At 47.2% G+C, this 19,293-nt stretch overlaps 1 protein-coding gene across 2 annotated transcripts; it reads left to right on the forward strand.

The window, feature by feature from the left end:
• The first annotated feature begins 9,732 nt into the window (after nt 1-9,732).
• Nucleotides 9,733-16,420, forward strand: LOC128062829 (zinc finger protein 773-like). 2 transcript variants are annotated; one of them, XM_052655267.1, is made up of 5 exons: nt 9,948-9,980; nt 11,751-11,789; nt 13,551-13,677; nt 14,142-14,240; nt 15,105-16,420. In XM_052655267.1, exons 1-5 carry the CDS (start codon nt 9,948-9,950, stop codon nt 16,214-16,216), a joined length of 1,410 nt encoding a protein of 469 aa, XP_052511227.1. In that variant the 3' UTR covers nt 16,217-16,420. The 2 variants fall into 2 exon arrangements, with proteins under 2 accessions (XP_052511226.1, XP_052511227.1); XM_052655266.1 differs by lacking the exon at nt 11,751-11,789 and having other exon boundaries at nt 9,733-9,980.
• Nucleotides 16,421-19,293: the final 2,873 nt, after the last annotated feature.

The following is a 19,293-nucleotide window of genomic DNA, read 5'->3' on the forward strand; positions in this document are numbered from 1 at the left end:
GGCTCCTGGGTAATATAGTTCCCACAGCACCAACGATGAAATGGGGCATTGGCGCCACCTCCAGGTCACAAGTGGAGCTACCTAGCTAACGCCGCCTAGGAAAGGTTTCTTTCAGTTTGAGGATTAGGTAGAGTTTGAGGTCATGGAAAAAGCAACAGAGTTCCAGAAAAACATCTATTTCTGCTTTATCGACTATTCAAAAGCCTTTGACTCTGTGTATCACAATAAACTGTGGGAAATTCTGAAAGAGATGGGGGTACCAGAGCACCTGACCTGCCTCTTGAGAAACCTATATGCAGGTCAGGAAGCAACAGTTAGAACTGGACATGGAACAGCAGACTGGTTCCAAAGAGGAAAAGGAGTACCTCAAGGCTGTATATTGTCAGCCTGCTTATTTAACTTGTATGCAGAGTACATCATGAGAAACGCTGGGCTGGAAGAAGCACAAGCTGGAATCAAGATTGGCAGGAGAAATATCAACAACCTCAGATATGCAGATGACATCACCCTAATGGCAGAAAGTGAGGAGGAGCTAAAAAGCCTCTTGATGAAAGTGAAAGAGGAGAGTGAAAAAGTTGGCTTAAAGCTCAACATTCAGAGAACTAAGATCATGGCATCCGGTCCCATCACTTCATGGGAAATAGATGGGGAAACAGTGGAAACAGTGTCAGACTTTATGTTTTGGGGCTCCAAAATCACTGCAGATGGTGACTGCAGCCATGAAATTAAAAGACGCTTACTCTTTGGAAGGAAAGTTATGACAAATCTAGATAGCGCATTGAAAAGCAGAGACATTACTTTGCCCACAAAGGTCTGTCTAGTCAAGGCTATGGTTTTTCCAGTGGTCATGTATGGATGTGAGAGTTGGACTGTGAAGAAAGCTGAGTGCCAAAGAATTGATGCTTTTGAACTGTGGTGATGGAGAAGACTCTTGAGAGCCCCTTGGACTGCAAGGAGATCCATCCAGTCCATTTTAAAGGAGATCAATCCTGGGTGTTCATTGGAAGGACTGATGCTAAAGTTGAAACTCCAATACTTTGGCCACCTCATGCGAAGAGTTGACTCATTGGCAAAGACTCTGATGCTGGGAGGGACTGAGGGCAGGAGGAGAAGGGGACGACAGAGGATGAGATGGCTGGATGGCATCACCGACTTGATTCACATGAGTTTGGGTGAACTCCAGGAGTTGGTGATGGACAGGGAGGCCTGGCGTGCTGCAATTCATGTTGTCGCAAAGAGACACAACTGAGCAACTGGACTGAAGTGACTGAAGGTATGGGAAAGTCATTCTGGCTTATACAATAATTTAACTCGAACTTTAGGCTAACCAAGACAGCCTATTGGTGGCTTATCCAATATTCACTGCATATCTGCATTAGTTATTAAAGAAAAGAACACACTGACCGGAAGTAAAGACTGTCTGTTTTTGAGATAAAAACATCTCCCCTTCCTGGGATGCCAAAACTAGTACTCCTTTGATGATAAAATTCCTTTGCCAGGTGCCAAGGCCATATTGAGTAGTGTATGCGCTGATGTGGTTTTTGGTTTGCTTTTGTTTTGGGGGATCTTTGACTACATCATCGCCTACATTCAGAACTCAGTCTTTGCTTCATCACCAAGTTTTTTATATTGGGCATCGCACTGGCAAAGGAAACTTCGTAACATATAATTGGTTCACTCTAAGGAAACCACTTTCTTGTGCTCCTCAAGAACCTCTTTAAGTCCTTCAAGAGAATGAAAGACTGGAGCACCAGCTGTGCAGACACATTGAAATACAAGCCCATTTACAGGAAGGATGGTCTCTACATGAGTCTGGCAGAGTTCCTCACTACTGCTCCACCATCATCTCTGCAGCTCTGTTACTCAATGCAAGTCCATGTGGCCCACAAAGAGTGAGGCCAAATTATACCAAAATGTAGGAGTTTGGAGCAGTAAAAGGCTCACTGCAGAGACAGATAAGGAGATGGATGTCTCATGCCCCAAACCCCAGACTCCCTAAAAGCTTAAGAAAAACTGAAAAGTGAGGGGTGTGTGTGTGGTTAGTTGTATTGAGTAGAAGACATGAGTGTTGAGGGGAGGCCTGGCTGAAAGGGATGCAAGCTGATCTCTAAACTCCACCCCAGACACACCCAGGAGAGCTCGCACACATGCTACGAAATAACTGCAGCGACTTTTCAACTGCTACACATGTGCCCTGGGCACACAGTGGATACAAAATGACCACAGGAGCTCTCTAACCTTGGCTAGTTAGGCAGTTAGGAGCTGATACAGGGTTTATGAATATTCTGCATCTAATTATCACAGGTGGAATTATGGGGAGATATAAACAACATAGCCTGCTGTTATATAACTTTTATTGTTAATCAGCCTTGAGCATATGCCCATTTGTATTCCCTTTCATTGATTTGTGTACAAGCCCTACATTGCACAGGACATAACCAAAAGGAGGAGCTGTTGTTGCTCAGCCTTTGTTCCAAGGAGCAAATGTTGTTTAATTTTATGGCTGCAGCCATCAACTGCAGTGATTCTGGAGCCCCCGAAAAATAAAGTCTGTCGCTGTTTCCATTGTTCAGTTCAGTTCAGTTAGTTGCTCAGTTGTGTCTGACTCTGTGACCCCATGGACTGCAGCACGCCAGGCCTCCCTGTCCATCACCAACTCCTGGGGTTTACCCAAACTCATGTTTAAACCTGTCAGGATGGCCGAGTGGTCTAAGGAGCCAGACTCAAGCTCAAACTCATGTTCATGGAGTTGGTGATGCCATCCAACCATCTCATCCTCTGTTGTCCCCTTCTCCTCCTGCCTTCAATCTTTCCCAACATCAGGGTCTTTTCAAATGAGTCAGATCTTTGCATCAGGTGGCAAAAGTATTGGAGTTTCAGCTTCAACATCAGTCCTTCCATTGTTACCTCATCTATTTGCCATGAAGTGATGGGACCAGATGCTATGATCTTAGTTTTTTGAATGTTGAGTTTCAAGCCAGCTTTTTCACTCTCTTCTTTCACTTTCATCAAGAGGCTCTATAGTTTCTCTTTGCTTTCTGCTATAGAGTGGTATCATTTACATATCTGAGGTTATTGATATTTCTCCTGTCAATCTTGATTCCAGCTTGTGCTTCATCCAGCCTGGCATTTCGCGTCTTGTACTCTCTATATAAATTAAATAAACGGGGGGTGGGGTGGGGGTGCACAATAACAGCCTTGATGTACTCCTTTCCCAATTTGGAACCAGTCTGGTGTTCCATGTCTGGTTCTGTTGCTTCTTCACCTTCATACAGGCTTCTCAGGAGGCAGGTAAGATGGTCTGGTATTCCCATCTTTTAAGAATTTTCCAAAGTCTGTTGTGATCCACACGGTCAAAGGCTTTAGCATAGTCAGTGAAGCAGAAGTACATGTTTTTCTGGAATTCTCTTGCTTTTTCTATGATCCAACGGATGTTGGCAATTTGATCTCTGGTTCCTCTGCCTTTACTTAATCCAGCTTGAACATCTAGCAGTTCTCACTTCACATACTGTTGAAGTCTAGCTTGGAGAATTTTTAGTATTATTTTGCTAGCATGTGAAATAAGTGCAATTGTGTGGTAATTTGAACATACTTTGGCATTGCCCTTCTTTGGGGTTTGATTGAAAACTGACCTCTTTAAGTCCTGTGGCCACTGGTGAGTTTTCCAAATTTGCTGGCATATTGAGTGTAGCAATTTCACAGCATCATCTTTTAGGATTTGAAATAGTTCAACTTTGAAAAGACCCTGATGCTGGGAAAGATTGAGGGCAGAAGGAGAAGGGGACGACAGGATGAGATGGTTGGATGGCATCACCGACTCAAGGGATGAGAGTTTGAATAAACTCTGGGAGTTGATGATGGACAGGGAGGCCTGGCGTGCTGCAGTACGTGGGGTTGCAAAGAGTTGGACATGACTGAGTGACTGAACTTAACTGAATTCCTTCACCTCCACTAGCTTTGTTCGTAGTGATGCTTCCTAAGGCCCACTTGACTTTGCATTCCAGGATGTCTGGCTCTAGGTGATTGATCACACCATCGTGGTTATCTGGGTCTTTAGTTCAGTTTAGTTCAGTCGCTCAGTCGTGTCGGACTCTTTGCGACCCCATGAATCGCAGCACGCCAGGCCTCCCTGTCCATCACCATCTCCCGGAGTTCACTCAGACTCACGTCCATCGAGTCCGTGATGCCATCCAGCCATCTCATCCTCGGTCGTCCCCTTCTCCTCCTGCCCCCAATCTCTCTCAGCATCAGAGTCTTTTCCAATGAGTCAACTGTTTGCATAAGGTGTCCAAAGTACTGGAGTTTCACCTTTAGCATCATTCCTTCCAAAGAAATCCCAGGGCTGATCTCCTTTAGAATGGATTGGTTGGATCTCCTTGCATTCCAACGGACTCTCAAGAGTCTTCTCCAACACCATAGTTCAAAAGCATCAATTCCTTGGTACTCAGCCTTCTTCACAGTCCAACTCTCACATCCATACATGACCACAGGAAAAACCATAGCCTTGACTAGACAGACCTTAGTTGGCAAAGTAATGTCTCTGCTTTTGCATATACTATCTAGGTTGGTCATAACTTTCCTTCCAAGGAGTAAGCGTCTTTTAATTTCATGGCTGCAGTCACCATCTGCAGTGATTTTGGAACCCCCAGAAATGAAGTCTGACACTGTTACCACTGTTTCCCCATCTATTTGCCATGAAGTGACGGGACCGGATGCCATGATCTCCTTTTTCTGAATGTTGAGCTTTAAGCCAACTCTTTCGCTCTCCTCTTTGACTTTCATCAAGAGGATTTATAGCTCCTCTTCACTTTCTGCCATAAGGGTGATGTCATCTGCACATCTGTGGTTATTGATATTTCTCCCAGCAATCTGGATTCCAGCTTGTGTTTCTTCCAGTCCAGCGTTTCTCATGATGTATTCTGCATATGAGTTAAATAAGCAGGGTGACAATATACAGCCTTGACGTACTCCTTTTCCTATTTGGAACCAGTCTGTTGTTCCATGTCCAGTTCTAACTGTTGCTTCCTGACCTACATACAGATTTCTCAAGAGGCAGGTTAGGTGGTCTGGTATTCCCATCTCTTGAAGAATTTTCCACAGTTTATCGTGATCCGCACAGTCAAAGGCTTTGGCATAGTCAATAAAGCAGAAATAGATGTTTTCCTGGAACTCTCTTGCTTTTTCCATGATCCAGCGGATGTTGGCAATTTGATCTCTGGTTCCTCTGCCTTTTCTAAAACCAGCTTCAACATCAGGGAGTTCACGGTTCACGTATTGCTGAAACCTGGCTTGGAGAATTTTGAGCATTACTTTACTAGCATGTGAGATGAGTGCAATTGTGCAGTAGTTTGAGCATTCTTTGGCATTGCCTTTCTTTGGAATTGGAATGAAAACTTACCTTTTCGAGTCCTGTGGCCACTGCTGAGTTTTCCAAACTTGCTGGCATATTGAGTGCAGCACTTTCACAGCATCATCTTTCAGGATTTGAAATAGCTCAACTGGAATTCCATCACTTCCACTAGCTTTGTTTGTAGTGATGTTTTCTAAGGCCCACTTGACTTCACTTTCCAAGATGTCTGGCTCTAGATTAGTGATCACATCATCATGATTATCTTGGTTGTGAAGATCTTTTTTGTACAGTTCTTCCGTGTATTCTTGCCACCTCTTCTTAATATCTTCTGCTTCTGTTAGGTCCAGACCATTTCTGTCCTTTATCGAGCCCATCTTTGCATGAACTGTTCCCTTGGTATCTCTAAATTTCTTGAAGAGATCTCTAGTCTTTCCCATTCTGTTGTTTTCCTATATTTCTTTGCATTCATCGTTGAAGAAGGCTTTCTTATCTCTTCTTGCTATTCTTTGGAACTCTGCATTCAGATGCTTATATTTTTCCTTTTCTCCTTTGCTTTTGCTTCTCTTCTTTTCACAGCTATTTGTAAGGCCTCCCCAGACAGCCATTTTGCTTTTTTTGCATTTCTTTTCCATGGGGATGGTCTTGACCCATGTCTGCTGTACAGTGTCACGAACCTCTGTCCATAGTTCATCAGGCACTCTATCTATGATATCTAGGCCCTTAAATCTATTTCTCACTTCCACTGTATAATCATAAGGGATTTGATTTAGGTCATACCTGAATGGTCTAGTGGTTTTCCCTGGTTTCTTCAATTTGAGTCTGAATTTGGTAATAAGGAGTTCATGATCTGAGCCACAGTCAGCTCCCGGTCTTGTTTTTGTTGACTGTATAGAGCTTCTCCATCTTCGGCTGCATAGAATATAATCAATCTGTTTTCGGTGTTGACCATCTGGTGATGTCCATGTGTAGAGTCTTCTCTTGTGTTGTTGGAAGAGGGTGTTTGCTATGACCAGTGCATTTTCTTGGCAAAACTCGATTAGTCTCTGCCCTGGTTCATTCCGCATTCCAAGGCCAAATTTGCCTGTTACTCCAGGTGTTTCTTGACTTCCTACTTTTGCATTCCAGTCCCCTAGAATGAAAAGGATATCTTTTGGGGGGTGTTAGTTCTAAAAGGTCTTGTAGATCTTCATGAAACTGTTCAACTTCAGCTTCTTCAGCATTACTGGTTGGGGCATAGACTTGGATAACTGTGATATTGAATGGTTTGCCTTGGAAACGAACAGAGATCATTCTGTCGTTTTTGAGATTGCATCCAAGTACTGCATTTTGGACTCTTTTGTTGACCATGATGGCTACTCCATTTCTTCTGAGGGATTCCTGCCCGCAGTAGTAGATATGATGGTCATCTGAGTTAAATTCACCCATTCCAGTCCATTTTAGTTCGCTGATTCCTAGAATGTTGACGTTCACCCTTGCCATCTCTTGTTTGACCACTTCCAATTTGCCTTGATTCATGGACCTGACATTCCAGGTTCCTATGCAACATTGCTCTTTACAGCATCGGATCTTGCTTCAATCACCAGTCACATCCACAACTGGGTATTGTTTTTGCTTTGGCTCCATCCCTTCATTCTTTGTGGAGTTATTTCTCCACTGATCTCCAGGAGCATATTGGGCACCTAATGACCTGGGGAGTTCCTCTGTCGGTATCCTATCATTTGCCTTTTCATACTGTTCATGGGGTTCTCAAGGCAAGAATACTGAAGTGGCTTGCCATTCCCTTCTCCAGTGGACCAGGCTCTGTCAGACCTCTCCACCATGACCCGCCTGTCTTGGGTTGCCCTGCAGGCATGGCTTGGTTTCATTGAGGTAGACAAGGCTGTGGTCCTAGTGTGATTAGATTGACTAGTTTTCTGTGAGTATGGTTTCAGTGTGTCTGCCTTCTGATGCCCTCTTGCAACACCTACCATCTTACTTGGGTCTCTCTTGCCTGGGTCTTTAAGACCGTTATTTATTTATTTATTTTGTATAGTCCTGTGTATTCTTGCCACCTCTCCTTAATGTCTTCTGCTTCTGTTAGGTCCATACTGTTCATTTCGTCCGTTGTGCCCTTCTTTGCATGAAAATTTTGCCTTGGTAGCTCTAATTTTCTCGAAGAGTTCTCTAGTCTTCCCATTCTATTGTTTTCCTCTATTTCTTTGCATTATTCACTTATGAAGTCTTTCTTATCTCTCCTTGCTATTCTTTGGAACTCTGCATTCAAATGGGTATATCTTTCCTTTTCTCCTTTGCCTTTAGCTTATCTTCTTTTCTCAGCTGTTTGTAAGTCCTCCTCAGGCAATCATTTTGCCTTTTTTCATTTATTTTTCTTGGGGATGGTTTTGATCACTGCCTCCTGTACAATGTTACAAACCTCTGTCCGTAGTTCTTCAGGCACTCTATCAGATCTAATTCCTTCAATCTATTTTTCACTTGCACTGTATAATGGTAAGGGATTTGACCTAGGTCATACCTGAATGGCCTAGTGATTTTCCATACTTTCTTCAATTTAAGTTTCAATTTGGCAATAAGGAATTCTTGATCTGAGCCACAGTCGGCTTCCAGTCTTGTTTTTGCTGACTGTATAGAGCTTCTCCATCTATGGCTGCAAAGAATATAATCAATCCGATTTTGGTACTGACCATCTAGTGATGTCCATGTGTAGAGTCGTCTCTTGTGTTGTTGGAAGAGCGTGTTTGCTATGACCGATGCGTTCTCTTGGGAAAACTGTTAGCCTTTGCCCTGTTTCATTTTGTACTCCAGGGCCAAATTTGCCTGTTATTCCAGGTATGTCTTGACTTCCTATTTTTGCATTCCAGTCCCCTATAATGAAAAGGACATCTTTTTTTGGTGTTAGTTCTAGGTGTTATAGGCCTTCATAGAACCATTCACCTTCAGCTTCTTTGGCATTAGTGGTTGGGGCATAGACTTGGATTCTGTGATATTGAATGGTTTGCCTTGAAAATGAACTAAGATCATTCTTTTATTTTTGAGATTGCACCCAAGTGCTGCATTTCAGACTCTTTTGTTGACTATAAGGGCTACTCCATTTCTTTTAAGGGCTTCTTGCCCACAGCAGTAGATATAATGGTCATTTGAATTAAATTTGTCCATTCCAGTCCATTTTAGTTCACTGATGCCTAAAAAGGAGAAAACTGGAAGTATAAAAGGGGAAAGCCAAGAGGGCTTGACTGGAAGGATGAGGAGGACTCCTTCGGGAGTGTGAAACTAATAAAAAATCTCTCTGAGCCTGAACCAGGCTGTAACTTGTCTGTTCTACACCTTTTGGTCCATTGCCCCAAATTTTTGTTGTGACGAGACAAGAATTGAGGAAGAGAAATAAACCAACCTGACAGTTGTTGCAAACTTTTGGTTTCAGATCACTTGTTCTTGAGATCAAGTCATGGTCAAATGATGTTTCTATAAACCTATATCAGATGAATAAATTCTCTGTTAGGACAAGAAAGGGCAAGAGCCCAGGGCACAACTTTCACCCTCCAAGGTCTAGGTCCTGGCTGATGAGCGGAGAGTTCCTGCTTGGGCCCATAATCCTGTCAGGGAACATTCATCCAGCCCCCAATCTGGGTCTTCCTGCCAGTGTCCAGGCTGGGCAACAGAGGCAGGTTTTAGCAGGCAGTGCACTCAAGGTCAGGTCCCCAGACTCAGCACAGCTATCATCACTGAGGGAGCCAGGTGCCCAGGACCCAACTAGCTCTCAGGCTCCTCAGATGCCCCAACGGGAGTGGAGTGTACGTGCGTCCCAGGTCCTGCGGACTGCAACCCATGCACACTGCTGCTGCCACCAGGTCACGGAAGCAGGGATGGCAGAGAGGTTCCTCGTTGCTTGAAGACCTAGTCCCACCAGTGGGCCACGGTGGCAAGGGCTCTGGAGCTCCGCAGGACACGGCCCCTGCCTCCCCCCAACAGTGCCCCTCAGCTCACCCGCAGCCAAAAGGCCATGAGTCCTGGAGTGTCCCCAGGAGAAAGCCACCCTTTGCCACACTCTCCACCAGTGGACCAGCACCTGGCCGCTTGGCCCAACAGGACCTCTAACCGCCCTACCTAGGTTTGGAGCTAATAGTCCCCACAGCTGTCTCGCGGTAACGATTATGAGGTAAGGGCTATGCGGTAACTGGCCCGAGCAAACGGCTGCGCCAGCCCCGCCCTATTACCGGTCCACTTCCTGCAGGTTTGGCGGCGAGCGGACTACATTACCCAGCAGGCGCTGCTTCCTGCGGGGGCGGTGCTCAGCCGCCAGCCCAGATAGTTCCCCGTTGGAACCCGCGGGGCGGGACTTCCGCCTTCGGGGTTGGGGCGGTCGTTTTTGGGGGTCTCCAGGGTCTGTGTGCTTGATGAGAGGCTCCGGAAAGCTGGTGTTGAACTAGGGTGACGGGAGCGGGAAGGGGCGAGAGGAGGCTGACGTTCTCTTCTCGGCACTAATGCGGGTCTGACGTGCAGCAGCGGCGCCCGGGAATCACCCGATTCCGATTCCGTGACAGGGATGCGTGGGGCCCGCCCTGGTCCACAGCTCCTGGCCCTGCTCCGCCCACAGAGTCCGATGGCAGCGGCCGCTCTGAAAGTCCCGCCTGAGGTAAATGTTCGCCCTCCGGTCTCTCACCGCCGTCGCCCGGCTGGACGGTAAAGGCTCCCCACCCCCCGCCCTTGATCGTCCCCTGCTCAGGCCCCTGGGTCCAGGTCAGTAAGGAGATCGTGGGTGAGAGGCCGTATTTCTGTCAGCCAGTATGATGGGACGTGGGAAAGGGTTACAGGCCTCGGGACCGGCACGATCAAAGCCTTGAAACAGTAACTGAACTGAGAGTATTAAACTTGAGATTTGTCTGGAGTCTGCACGCAACCGCATGAGAGGATGAGTCGCATGGGACAAGGCAGCCGCAGCAGCTGGGCCTTCATTGTGCGGCCGCCAGTGGGCAGGGAGGGTTGTGAAGAGGAGAGGCTCAATGTGTGTGTCAGAATTGTCCAAAGTCTTCGCAGGGAAAAAGAGACAGGGGTAGGGGCGATGAGAGTGTGAGTGGAGACTGGAAGACCTGTGACGAAGTAAATACCGTGGAGTGCTGGTGGGCTCTGGTCTAGCCGCTGGTGGCCAGAGTGGGGAGAAATGATCAGGTCTCTCACAGGCTTTAAAAGCGGGACAGACAGGATTTCCTGCCGCACCGGCTGTGGCTGTGAAAATGTAGGGAAGGAAGGACGAACCTGTTTTTTGGTTTGCAGGGAGCAGGTTTCAGGGAAAAGATTGGGAGTTGGATTTTGGATGTGGTAACCCTGAGGTTTCCCACAGTGGAGGTGTCGCATGGGCAACTTGCTCGCTCACCTGAGGGGTTCCGGGGTTCCAGGGAGGGATCTGGGCTGGAGATATCCAAGGGATGGTGGGGGCTGGCCTGGTCCGTGGCATATATTTAGGTCCTGGGGCTTATATTTAGAAGGAAGAATGTTCAGGTTTTTGTTTCAGATGAGCCTGGAGGGTGGGCCGCCTCCAGAGGGGTGGATTCCTGTGCTCCAAAGTGTTTCTGGCTGGTATGGAGGAATGGTTAGCGGACCCAGGTCTGGGCTGGAGACTGAGATGGTCAGTGGTGTAGATTTGCCACTCCAGGCTCAGCAGGCCCTCTTTCCCCCTTGTGGAGAAAAAGAACACTCAGGTAGGCTAGTAGGGCATCTCCTTTGATGCCTAAGTTCCCCCAGCTTTTAGGACAGGAGGCATGAGTAGCTGCTCCAGTGGAAAGGCCTCTAGCAGGCTTCCCTCCGGGAGGGTGTATACCAGGCAGCCAGTTGCCAGTTGGACTAGTAGCTACTCAGTTTTCTCAAGCCGAATCCCCTAGTTTCTTATCTTGTGAGTTTATGAATAAATACTCATTTAACACTAACTGGTGAAAATACATATATACATATGTACATAAATATGTATGTATATGCATGCACACATAGGCAGTTAAGACAATGCAGCTTTAACAAGCTAACATATAATAATTAGTTGAAATATCAATATCCTGATAAGCATTTGATTAAATCAAACATCTTCAATATTGTATTTTCTTAGTTAAAAGGCATGTTGAAAAAGTACATTTTTAATACCAACCAGGAAATGCTGACAGAAGCATCACTTATGAGGACAGTGAGAGTTGATAGTTAGAACCTGATGCATAGAAATGAGCAAACAATAGCCCTCTTGGGTGGACATCATTATTATCCACATTTGACAGATCACAACACTTCACAGGGAGGTCGAGTATTTGTCCAAGATTACACAGCTGTTAAGAGGCATGCATCACCGAGGACTGAGGTACCTTGGTTGAGCTGTTTGGACCCAATATTATTGCCTTCTTCTCATGGCCTGGCTCTTCCACAGGTTGCTGTGGCTGCGGAGTGGCTTCCAGACCATGAAGAGGTAAATGATAGGTGTCCTGGATCCTTACCCTTACACTTGCCTGGGCTCCCGCATTGTAGCATTCTGGGACTTGTTTTACCTGCCGTGCTCCTCACCGTGCCATCTAAGATCCCTGAAAGGTGGTCATCCAGGATCAGGTCCCTGAGTGCAGACCAGGAATCATATGGTTTGGTTCCCATTTCTGGCAGCCAGTGGCATGAGGCCTAGAAGAGAGTCCATTCACGGTGATTGTTAGAAAATATTAGAGGTGAGCTTGAGCTGGGAATGCCCAGCAAACTTAGGTCCCCCTCATTTGTGGAGGAAACAGCAAGCAGCAGAAGTTAGACCTGGAATGGTGGTCTGCAGAGGTGTGCCTCAATTCAGAGGGTGGTGGGAGCCACAGGAGGTTTAGAGCAGAAGAAGGAACTGATCTGAGCCAGGCTTAATAAGCAGTCAGTTGAGTGGTAGGGCGCCCAGGGAGGAGGCTACTACAATAGCCCAGGTGAGGGTGGTGGTAGATGGGCCAGAGTAGTGGCAGTGGAGGCGGGCAACATGTTAGGAGTGTGAGTTTGTTCTTTCAAGTAGGTCTGAGCAGGCTCTCTGATGTGGAAGGTTGGGAGAGAAAAGAGGAAGCGTCAGGTGATTCTGAGATGTTTGGCCTCACTAGCCAGAAGGAGGGAAGTGCCACCACGTCCAAGTCGGTGGCAAGAGGAATTATCACTGGGAATAGGGAGTTAGGTTCTGGCTGTTGAACCCAGAAATCCTCGAGTGGATTCCTCCCCTGGGCACCTGGACACACAGGCTGGAGTTCAGGTGAAGGGTTCAGATTGGATTCACCCACAGTGTGGATGGTGCATGGGCCAGGATGGAGCTGTGATCAGATTTGGCAGGGGGCACCTTCAGGTCCTGTGGCAGTGCATTAGGTAACAAGGGAGGCGAGTGTGGGGCTGATGGCTGGGTCTCTTGCTGGATGGGGTGTTGGGTTTCATAGAAACGCATGAGGGGAGTGTAGTGGTCATGGTGGGGAGGCATTGTAGGGGTCAGGAGGATCTGGCTGGAGGCCAGATTTCCATGGGGAGTGGACCTGAGATGTAGGTGGAGACCAGGCAGGGAGATGAGAGCAAAGCTGGTGCTACTGCTGATTCATCCAGTTGTGGGTTCCCCAGGCTCTTGTTCTTATGGCTGAGAGGACCTGGAAGTCAGCACAAAGTCACACGGGGTCCCCTGGGACTGTTGGTGGGCATGATGTGAGACAAGTAGACCTGGACTTTGAACAAGTGTCAGAGGATGCTGAGACTGGTCAGGAGACTGCTTTGTAACACAGAATGGAAGAGGGCTGAGTGTACCTGAGATCTACTCCAGGTTTCAAGATGCTGAGGATGAAGCCAGGGTAAGGGCCAAGTAGGGTCAGGGCCATGAGGGAGGTGTGGTGTGAAGAACAATATGCATGTTGGGAGAGAGTGCCAGCCAGTGGCCCCAGGCCCTTGTACTGGGGTGAAAGGAGAAGGGGACTGAATTTTGGTGGTTCACCACAGTCTAAAGGATCTTGGGTGAATTGTCTTGCAGAAGGGTGAGGCTCTGTAGGTCAGCACCAGAGCTCAGACGACACCTGTCCCCCACCTGTTGTTGCTGAGAACAGAACATGGTGATCGCTGGGGTGGCCAGGAGGGCGGGCATCAGCAGCACCAGGGTCTGGTATCTCCACTGAGGTGGGGAGCTCGGGAGGAGGGCTAGAATCCCAGGAAAGAAGGCATGTAAACTGAACCATCCCCATCATGGCAGGGCCAAGTGACCTTTGAGGACGTGGCTGTCTACTTCTCCTGGGAGGAGTGGGGGCTCCTTGATGAGGCCCAGAGGCTCTTGTACCATGGGGTGATGCTGGAGACCTTCTCACTGATGGCCTCTCTCGGTAAGGTCCTTGCACCCTATAGCTCCTCCCCTCTCCAAGGGCAGGTCCATCCCTCCCAAAGCTGGTCTGTGGGTACTGCATCCTTTCTTGGGTCCTAGAGTAGGTATAACAGCCAAGCCTGGGTGCACCACCCACTTCTGTCCCCAAGCTGCTCCATGGTTGTGCAGGAATGGGTTTGGGGATCCCAAGTGTTGCGATCAGATGGATCCTACGCTACTGGACTCTCCCTGGCCTGGTGATGCCAGAGATCCATGGCAGTCCAACACCCCGACTTTGGCCCTCCTCTTTTGGCTGATAGGGGATCTGCCTGTGTCAGGAACTGAGGCGCTGACCTGGCCACTGCTTGACCGGGATGTTTCTGCAGCATCTTTTTCCAACCTTCTTGTTGGTTACACTCAGCCTGAGTTCCTGTGGGCTACTGAGGAGTGGGTCACTTTGACCCTCCTGCCTTGTTCCTTCTGTAGGACTCACATCGTCCAGGAACCATGACATGACTCAGCTGGAGCAGCGTGGGGAGCCCTGTGTGCCTACCGGGGGAGTCTCAAGCACAGCCACAGCAGCAGGTACATGGAGGGAGGTGGCGGAGCGTCGGGGTGAACCCAGGGATGAGTTCACACCAGGAGTCTCCCCAGGAGGCCCTTATGCTTTGGTATCAGACAAGGGGCCAAGGCTGATTTCCATCTTTTTTCCCCTCAGCTGCCAGGGCTGTCACCTACCCTCTTCCACTCTGCAGTGCTCGCTGACAGTGGCCTCATTTTCTACTGTTTTATGACCTGGCTAGTCAGCTGTGGCCATGAGAGGAAACACAGGAGAGCCTAAGGAAAAAACACAAACAGTTGATTGTGCTCACAGGTCCAAAGAGGTAGTCCCTACCTGTCGAGAGGGGACGCGGGGGTCACACGGACGGAGTGGGCTCCAACACGCAGGGAGAAGCAGAGGGTGAGGACCTGTTAGCAGGTGCCTTTGTTGGTGGGGAAAGTACAAGAAAAGGCACAATGGCATTTTATGGGTGCATTTGAACATAATTAGGTCACACTCAGGGGAGGACAAGAAGGGCTGCTTGTGCAGGGGACCAGCCTCCTTACACCAGTGCACCTGGGCAGGGTGCTCCAGCCTGTGTGTTGGGATGCTGACACAGCCGGAAATAGGGAGCTTCGCAGGTTACAGTACAGCTGATGCTGTGGTATCTCAACATCCTTAGCAATGCTCACTGTGATGGGTGACACTTGCCACCTAAGTTGTGGCGATGCTAAAGGTCACTGGAAGATTTGGGTTTTGCCACTGAAGGCACGTTGCAACAAAGGTGACAACTAAGAAGGGTCCCAGGAACCCCTTACTGCCTGTGTCAGACACGTGTGAGGGTGCTGTCCTGTCCTGCCAAAGTCTACGTACTCACAGACACTTCATCAGCATTTCTGCACTTGCAGGTTGTTGGTGTGGAGCAGAGGCTGACGAGTCACCTTCTGAGCAGAGTGGTTGTGTAGAAGTGGACAGAGCAAACCTTCACCAACACCAGAGCCTGAACTCTGGAGAGAAACCCTCAACAAGAGAAGAGCATGAGGAGAATGGGAAGGTCTTCCCAGGAAGCTCTGGTCTTCCCAAACCTCAGGTGGCTCCTAGTGGAGGCGAGCCATGTAGGAGCACGAAAAGTGGGGAGGGCGTTCCCCCTGGGAAAAGGCATTACAGGTGTAGTGAGTGTGGGAAAGCCTTTGGTCAGAAATACTTACTTGTTCAGCACCAGAGACTACACACGGGAGAAAAGCCTTATGAATGCAGTGAATGTGGGAAATTATTCAGCCATAAATCCAACCTTTTTATACACCAAATAGTTCACACTGGTGAAAGGCCTTACGGGTGTAGTGAATGTGGAAAATCCTTCAGCCGCAATGCTGACCTCATTCAACACCGGAGAGTCCACACTGGAGAAAAGCCTTTTAAATGCAGCGAATGTGGAAAAGCTTTCAGGCACAATTCCACACTTGTTCAGCATCACAGAATCCACACTGGAGTAAGGCCTTATGAGTGCAGTGAATGTGGGAAGTTCTTTAGCTTTAACTCAAGCCTCATGAAGCATCAGAGAGTTCACACTGGAGAAAGACCTTATAAGTGCAGTGAATGTGGGAAATTCTATAGCCACAAGTCAAGCCTTATTAATCACTGGAGAGTTCACACTGGAGAAAGGCCTTATGAATGCAGCGAATGTGGGAAATTTTTTAGCCAAAGCTCTAGCCTTGTGCAACACCGAAAAGTTCACACTGGAGAAAAGCCTTTTAAGTGCAATGAATGTGGAAGATTCTTTAGTGAGAATTCTAGCCTTGTTAAACACCAGAGAGTTCACACTGGAGCAAGACCTTATGGGTGCAGAGAATGTGGGAAATTTTTCCGCCATAGCTCCAGCCTTGTTAAGCATCGGAGGATTCACACTGGAGAAATGCCTTATGAGTGCAGCAGTTGTGGGAAATCATTTAGCCAGCGTTTCAACCTTGTACAGCACCAGAAAGTTCACAGTGGAGAAAAGTCTTGCAAGGTTCAAATGTGACGGACCCTTGCTTTTCTACCTGAGTATTAGATTTTCTTAAGTAAATGTTTCTTCATTTGCTGTATATCCTTCAGATCACTTTCAGAGGCTTTAAATGATGTCTTTATAATTTTCACCCATTTCCCTGGGAAGCAGGCCTGCAAAGCTCCTCACGCTGTCATGCTGGAAACTGATGCAAATATTTAATTTTTTTAAGAATTTGCCACCTTGTATTCTAAATGGTTGTACCATTTCACATTTCCTGGAGTGTGTTTGTTTTCCAGTTTCTTCTTATCTTTGCTGAGTTTTGTATGTAAAATATTTGCCATATATTTTTAGCAATTCTAGGGAATGTCTAGAAGTATTTCATTGTGATTTAAATTTACATTTCCCTAGTGACTTGGTGTTCAGTATTTCTCCCTGTGTATTTGCCATCATTTCTTTAGTGAATTATCTGATCAAAGTTTTTTACCTACTATTAAAAGAACTGTCTTGCAATTTCTTAATATATTCTGGATGCAAATGACTCATTTGATATATACTTTACCAATATTTCCTCTAAGTCTGTGGCTTTGGTTTCCTTAACAGTATCTTCCCTAGAGTAGAATTTCTTAACTTTCATGAAATACAACTTATCCATGTGTTCTTTTATTGGTTTTACTTTTCGTATTGTGCTCTTTTTCTCTTACGGTACTTTATCATTGCCTGTAAAAAAACAAAACAAAAAACCTTTCTTGGGTATGCTATTGGAACCCTAAGAGCCCTTTTAAATATCTAATCTTGTGAAATCTTTGTTAGTTTAAATACAGACGAAGAATTTCAGTGTATATAGAAATGTTTACATATGAACATACCCCCTATCTATTCAGTGACAGCCTAGAATGCAGACATATTCCAGCAGCTGTGAACATATTTAATGTCCAATTATTGGCTTATGAATACAGTATTTCAGTAAAAAGAATCAGAACTCCTTAGATAAGAGGCCACTTCTAGGTTAGAGCTGGAAAAGTTTAACATAAGCCAAGGAAATATCCTTGCCTTAGAAAATAAAGTACTTGGGACTTCCCTTGTGGTGCAGTGTGTAAGGTATAGTTCGGGCAGAGGCAAAAAAAAGAAAGACGACCTCAACAGAAGTAGGTTACCTTTATTCAGGCAAGGAGGGGCGACAGTCGGCCTAACGACCAGCTGAGCGCTGAGAGGGATCAGGGAGGCTCCATATTTATAGGGAGGTTTATGGAAGCGATAAGGGAAATGTTAATCAGGCGGGATGTTTTGGGTATGCTTTAGCTGAGATGGCATTTGTAGTTGGGCAGGGGGTGATAAGTCTTCTGGGCAGGTGTAGGGGGAGGAAGGTTTCTGGAGAGGGGGTGATAAGTCCCAGATAGATGCAACCAGCCTGGAGCATCAGGGTGGGACCTAAAGTTCGGTTTTGTTTTCTCCGAAGTTAGATGATTCAGCAAGGGCCTTTGAGACTGTTGTTTTCTATTCTAGGCCCAAAAGACTCCCTCATTCCAGACCGTGAAATCATAAAAAAAGGGGGAAAAGGGCACCGTATCTCTAGCTACTTCCTGCCGGATATGGGCGACGATTTTTGGTCTGGAATGGAGGATCGTCCTAGGGCCCACGGTCTCCTTTTTCTGAGCTTGGGGTGAGGCTCTCGAGAAGAAGAATGGTCTTGACCTGATCTCGAGAGATGGCCCGAATCTGTTCTTAGAGAAACCTTTGAAAGAGATTGAAGGGACAGGGTCCAAATAAGAGGAATAGAATGATAAGTACCAGTGGCCCCAGGAGAGGGAGCAACCAAGGGAGGACCTGTTGGAACAGGTTTTGGGGACTGTAGATATTTTGTAACTCTTTTCTGCAGCGTTCAATTCTGTCTCTAACTTCTTTGACTCTACCCTGGACTATGCCCATTTCATTAACAAAATAGCAGCAGTCCTCTCCTAGGGGAAGGCAGGTCCCTCCCTTTTCTGCGGTGAGAAGGTCCAGGGCTCGCCTATTTTGTAGGGCCACAGAAGCTAACGAGTTGATTTGTCTTTGGATTGAAACGGAGGACTCCACTACCTGCTCCATGTCCTCATTAAGTTCTTGGGACAGCTTGTCGTAGAAATGGGCAGAGGTCGAGATGCCTCCAACGCCGGTGCCTAGGGCTGCTGCTCTGCCAGTCCCCATCAGGAGGGGGGCTATGACAGCTGTCTTTTCCTGTGGGAACGTTCCCCTTGGGGGTAGACTATTTGTTCCACCTCTTCTTCTTTGAGGAATGTTAGGCCCAGGGTCAGGAAGACCAAGATGCAAGGTCCAGGGGGGTCCGAGGGGAGACACGAATATGCGTAGGTCCCACAGAGAATGAAGATTCCCGGATTGGTGCAATTATTCGTGCTCTTCCAGAGAACCCAAGTGGAACAGAAGGAGGGAGGGGAGTTTGTAAGACCAGTGTAGTTGGGACTAGAGTAGTTAATACAGGTTAGGTTTGAAGAGGCTGAGAGTAGGACATTGTCAGAGACTGGCCCAATGAGTTGTGTATTTTTTTGCTGGGAAGGGGCGGTATAGTTGCCCTGTGACAGCCAGGTTGAAGGTAAAGGAATTGCTATGTGTGGTGAGGGAGACACTGACATGCATGTCCAGCACTGGGATGTGTGTGGTGTGCTGAAGAATTGGAAGGAAGAGTTGAGAAGGCAGGTAAGGTGTTGGTTGCCAGAGGGAGGTTTTAGCAGAGGCCGTAATTGGGAAAGGAGGTCTAGGCGTTTATAAGGCTCAGGGGTCGCCTGTAACCGGGAAATTATGTTCTTTATGACTTGTTCTTGTTCCTTTTCCCGGTTTTGATCTAGTACCCCGCCCCCGTCTGAGTACCCCCAATGGGTAATGGAATAGAAACATATGTTTCTTCCATTTGGCTTATGGCAGGTACTCACAAAACTCCCTCTCTTTTGTACTTTAACAGTGAGTAGGGATTTGGACTTCCCGTCCCCGAGGTTCATGGTGCATGGTTTTGAAGCTGTATTATAACATGAGGAATGTACATAGGAATAAATGTCAGAGCAGGGGCAGGGAGTAGCCAGAAGGCTGGGGAGCGCAGCAAGGATAGGGATCAGAGGCGT

The sequence above is a fragment of the Budorcas taxicolor genome, chromosome 18 (genome assembly GCF_023091745.1).
Source record: "Budorcas taxicolor isolate Tak-1 chromosome 18, Takin1.1, whole genome shotgun sequence".
NCBI classification, from domain to species: Eukaryota; Metazoa; Chordata; class Mammalia; order Artiodactyla; family Bovidae; genus Budorcas; species Budorcas taxicolor.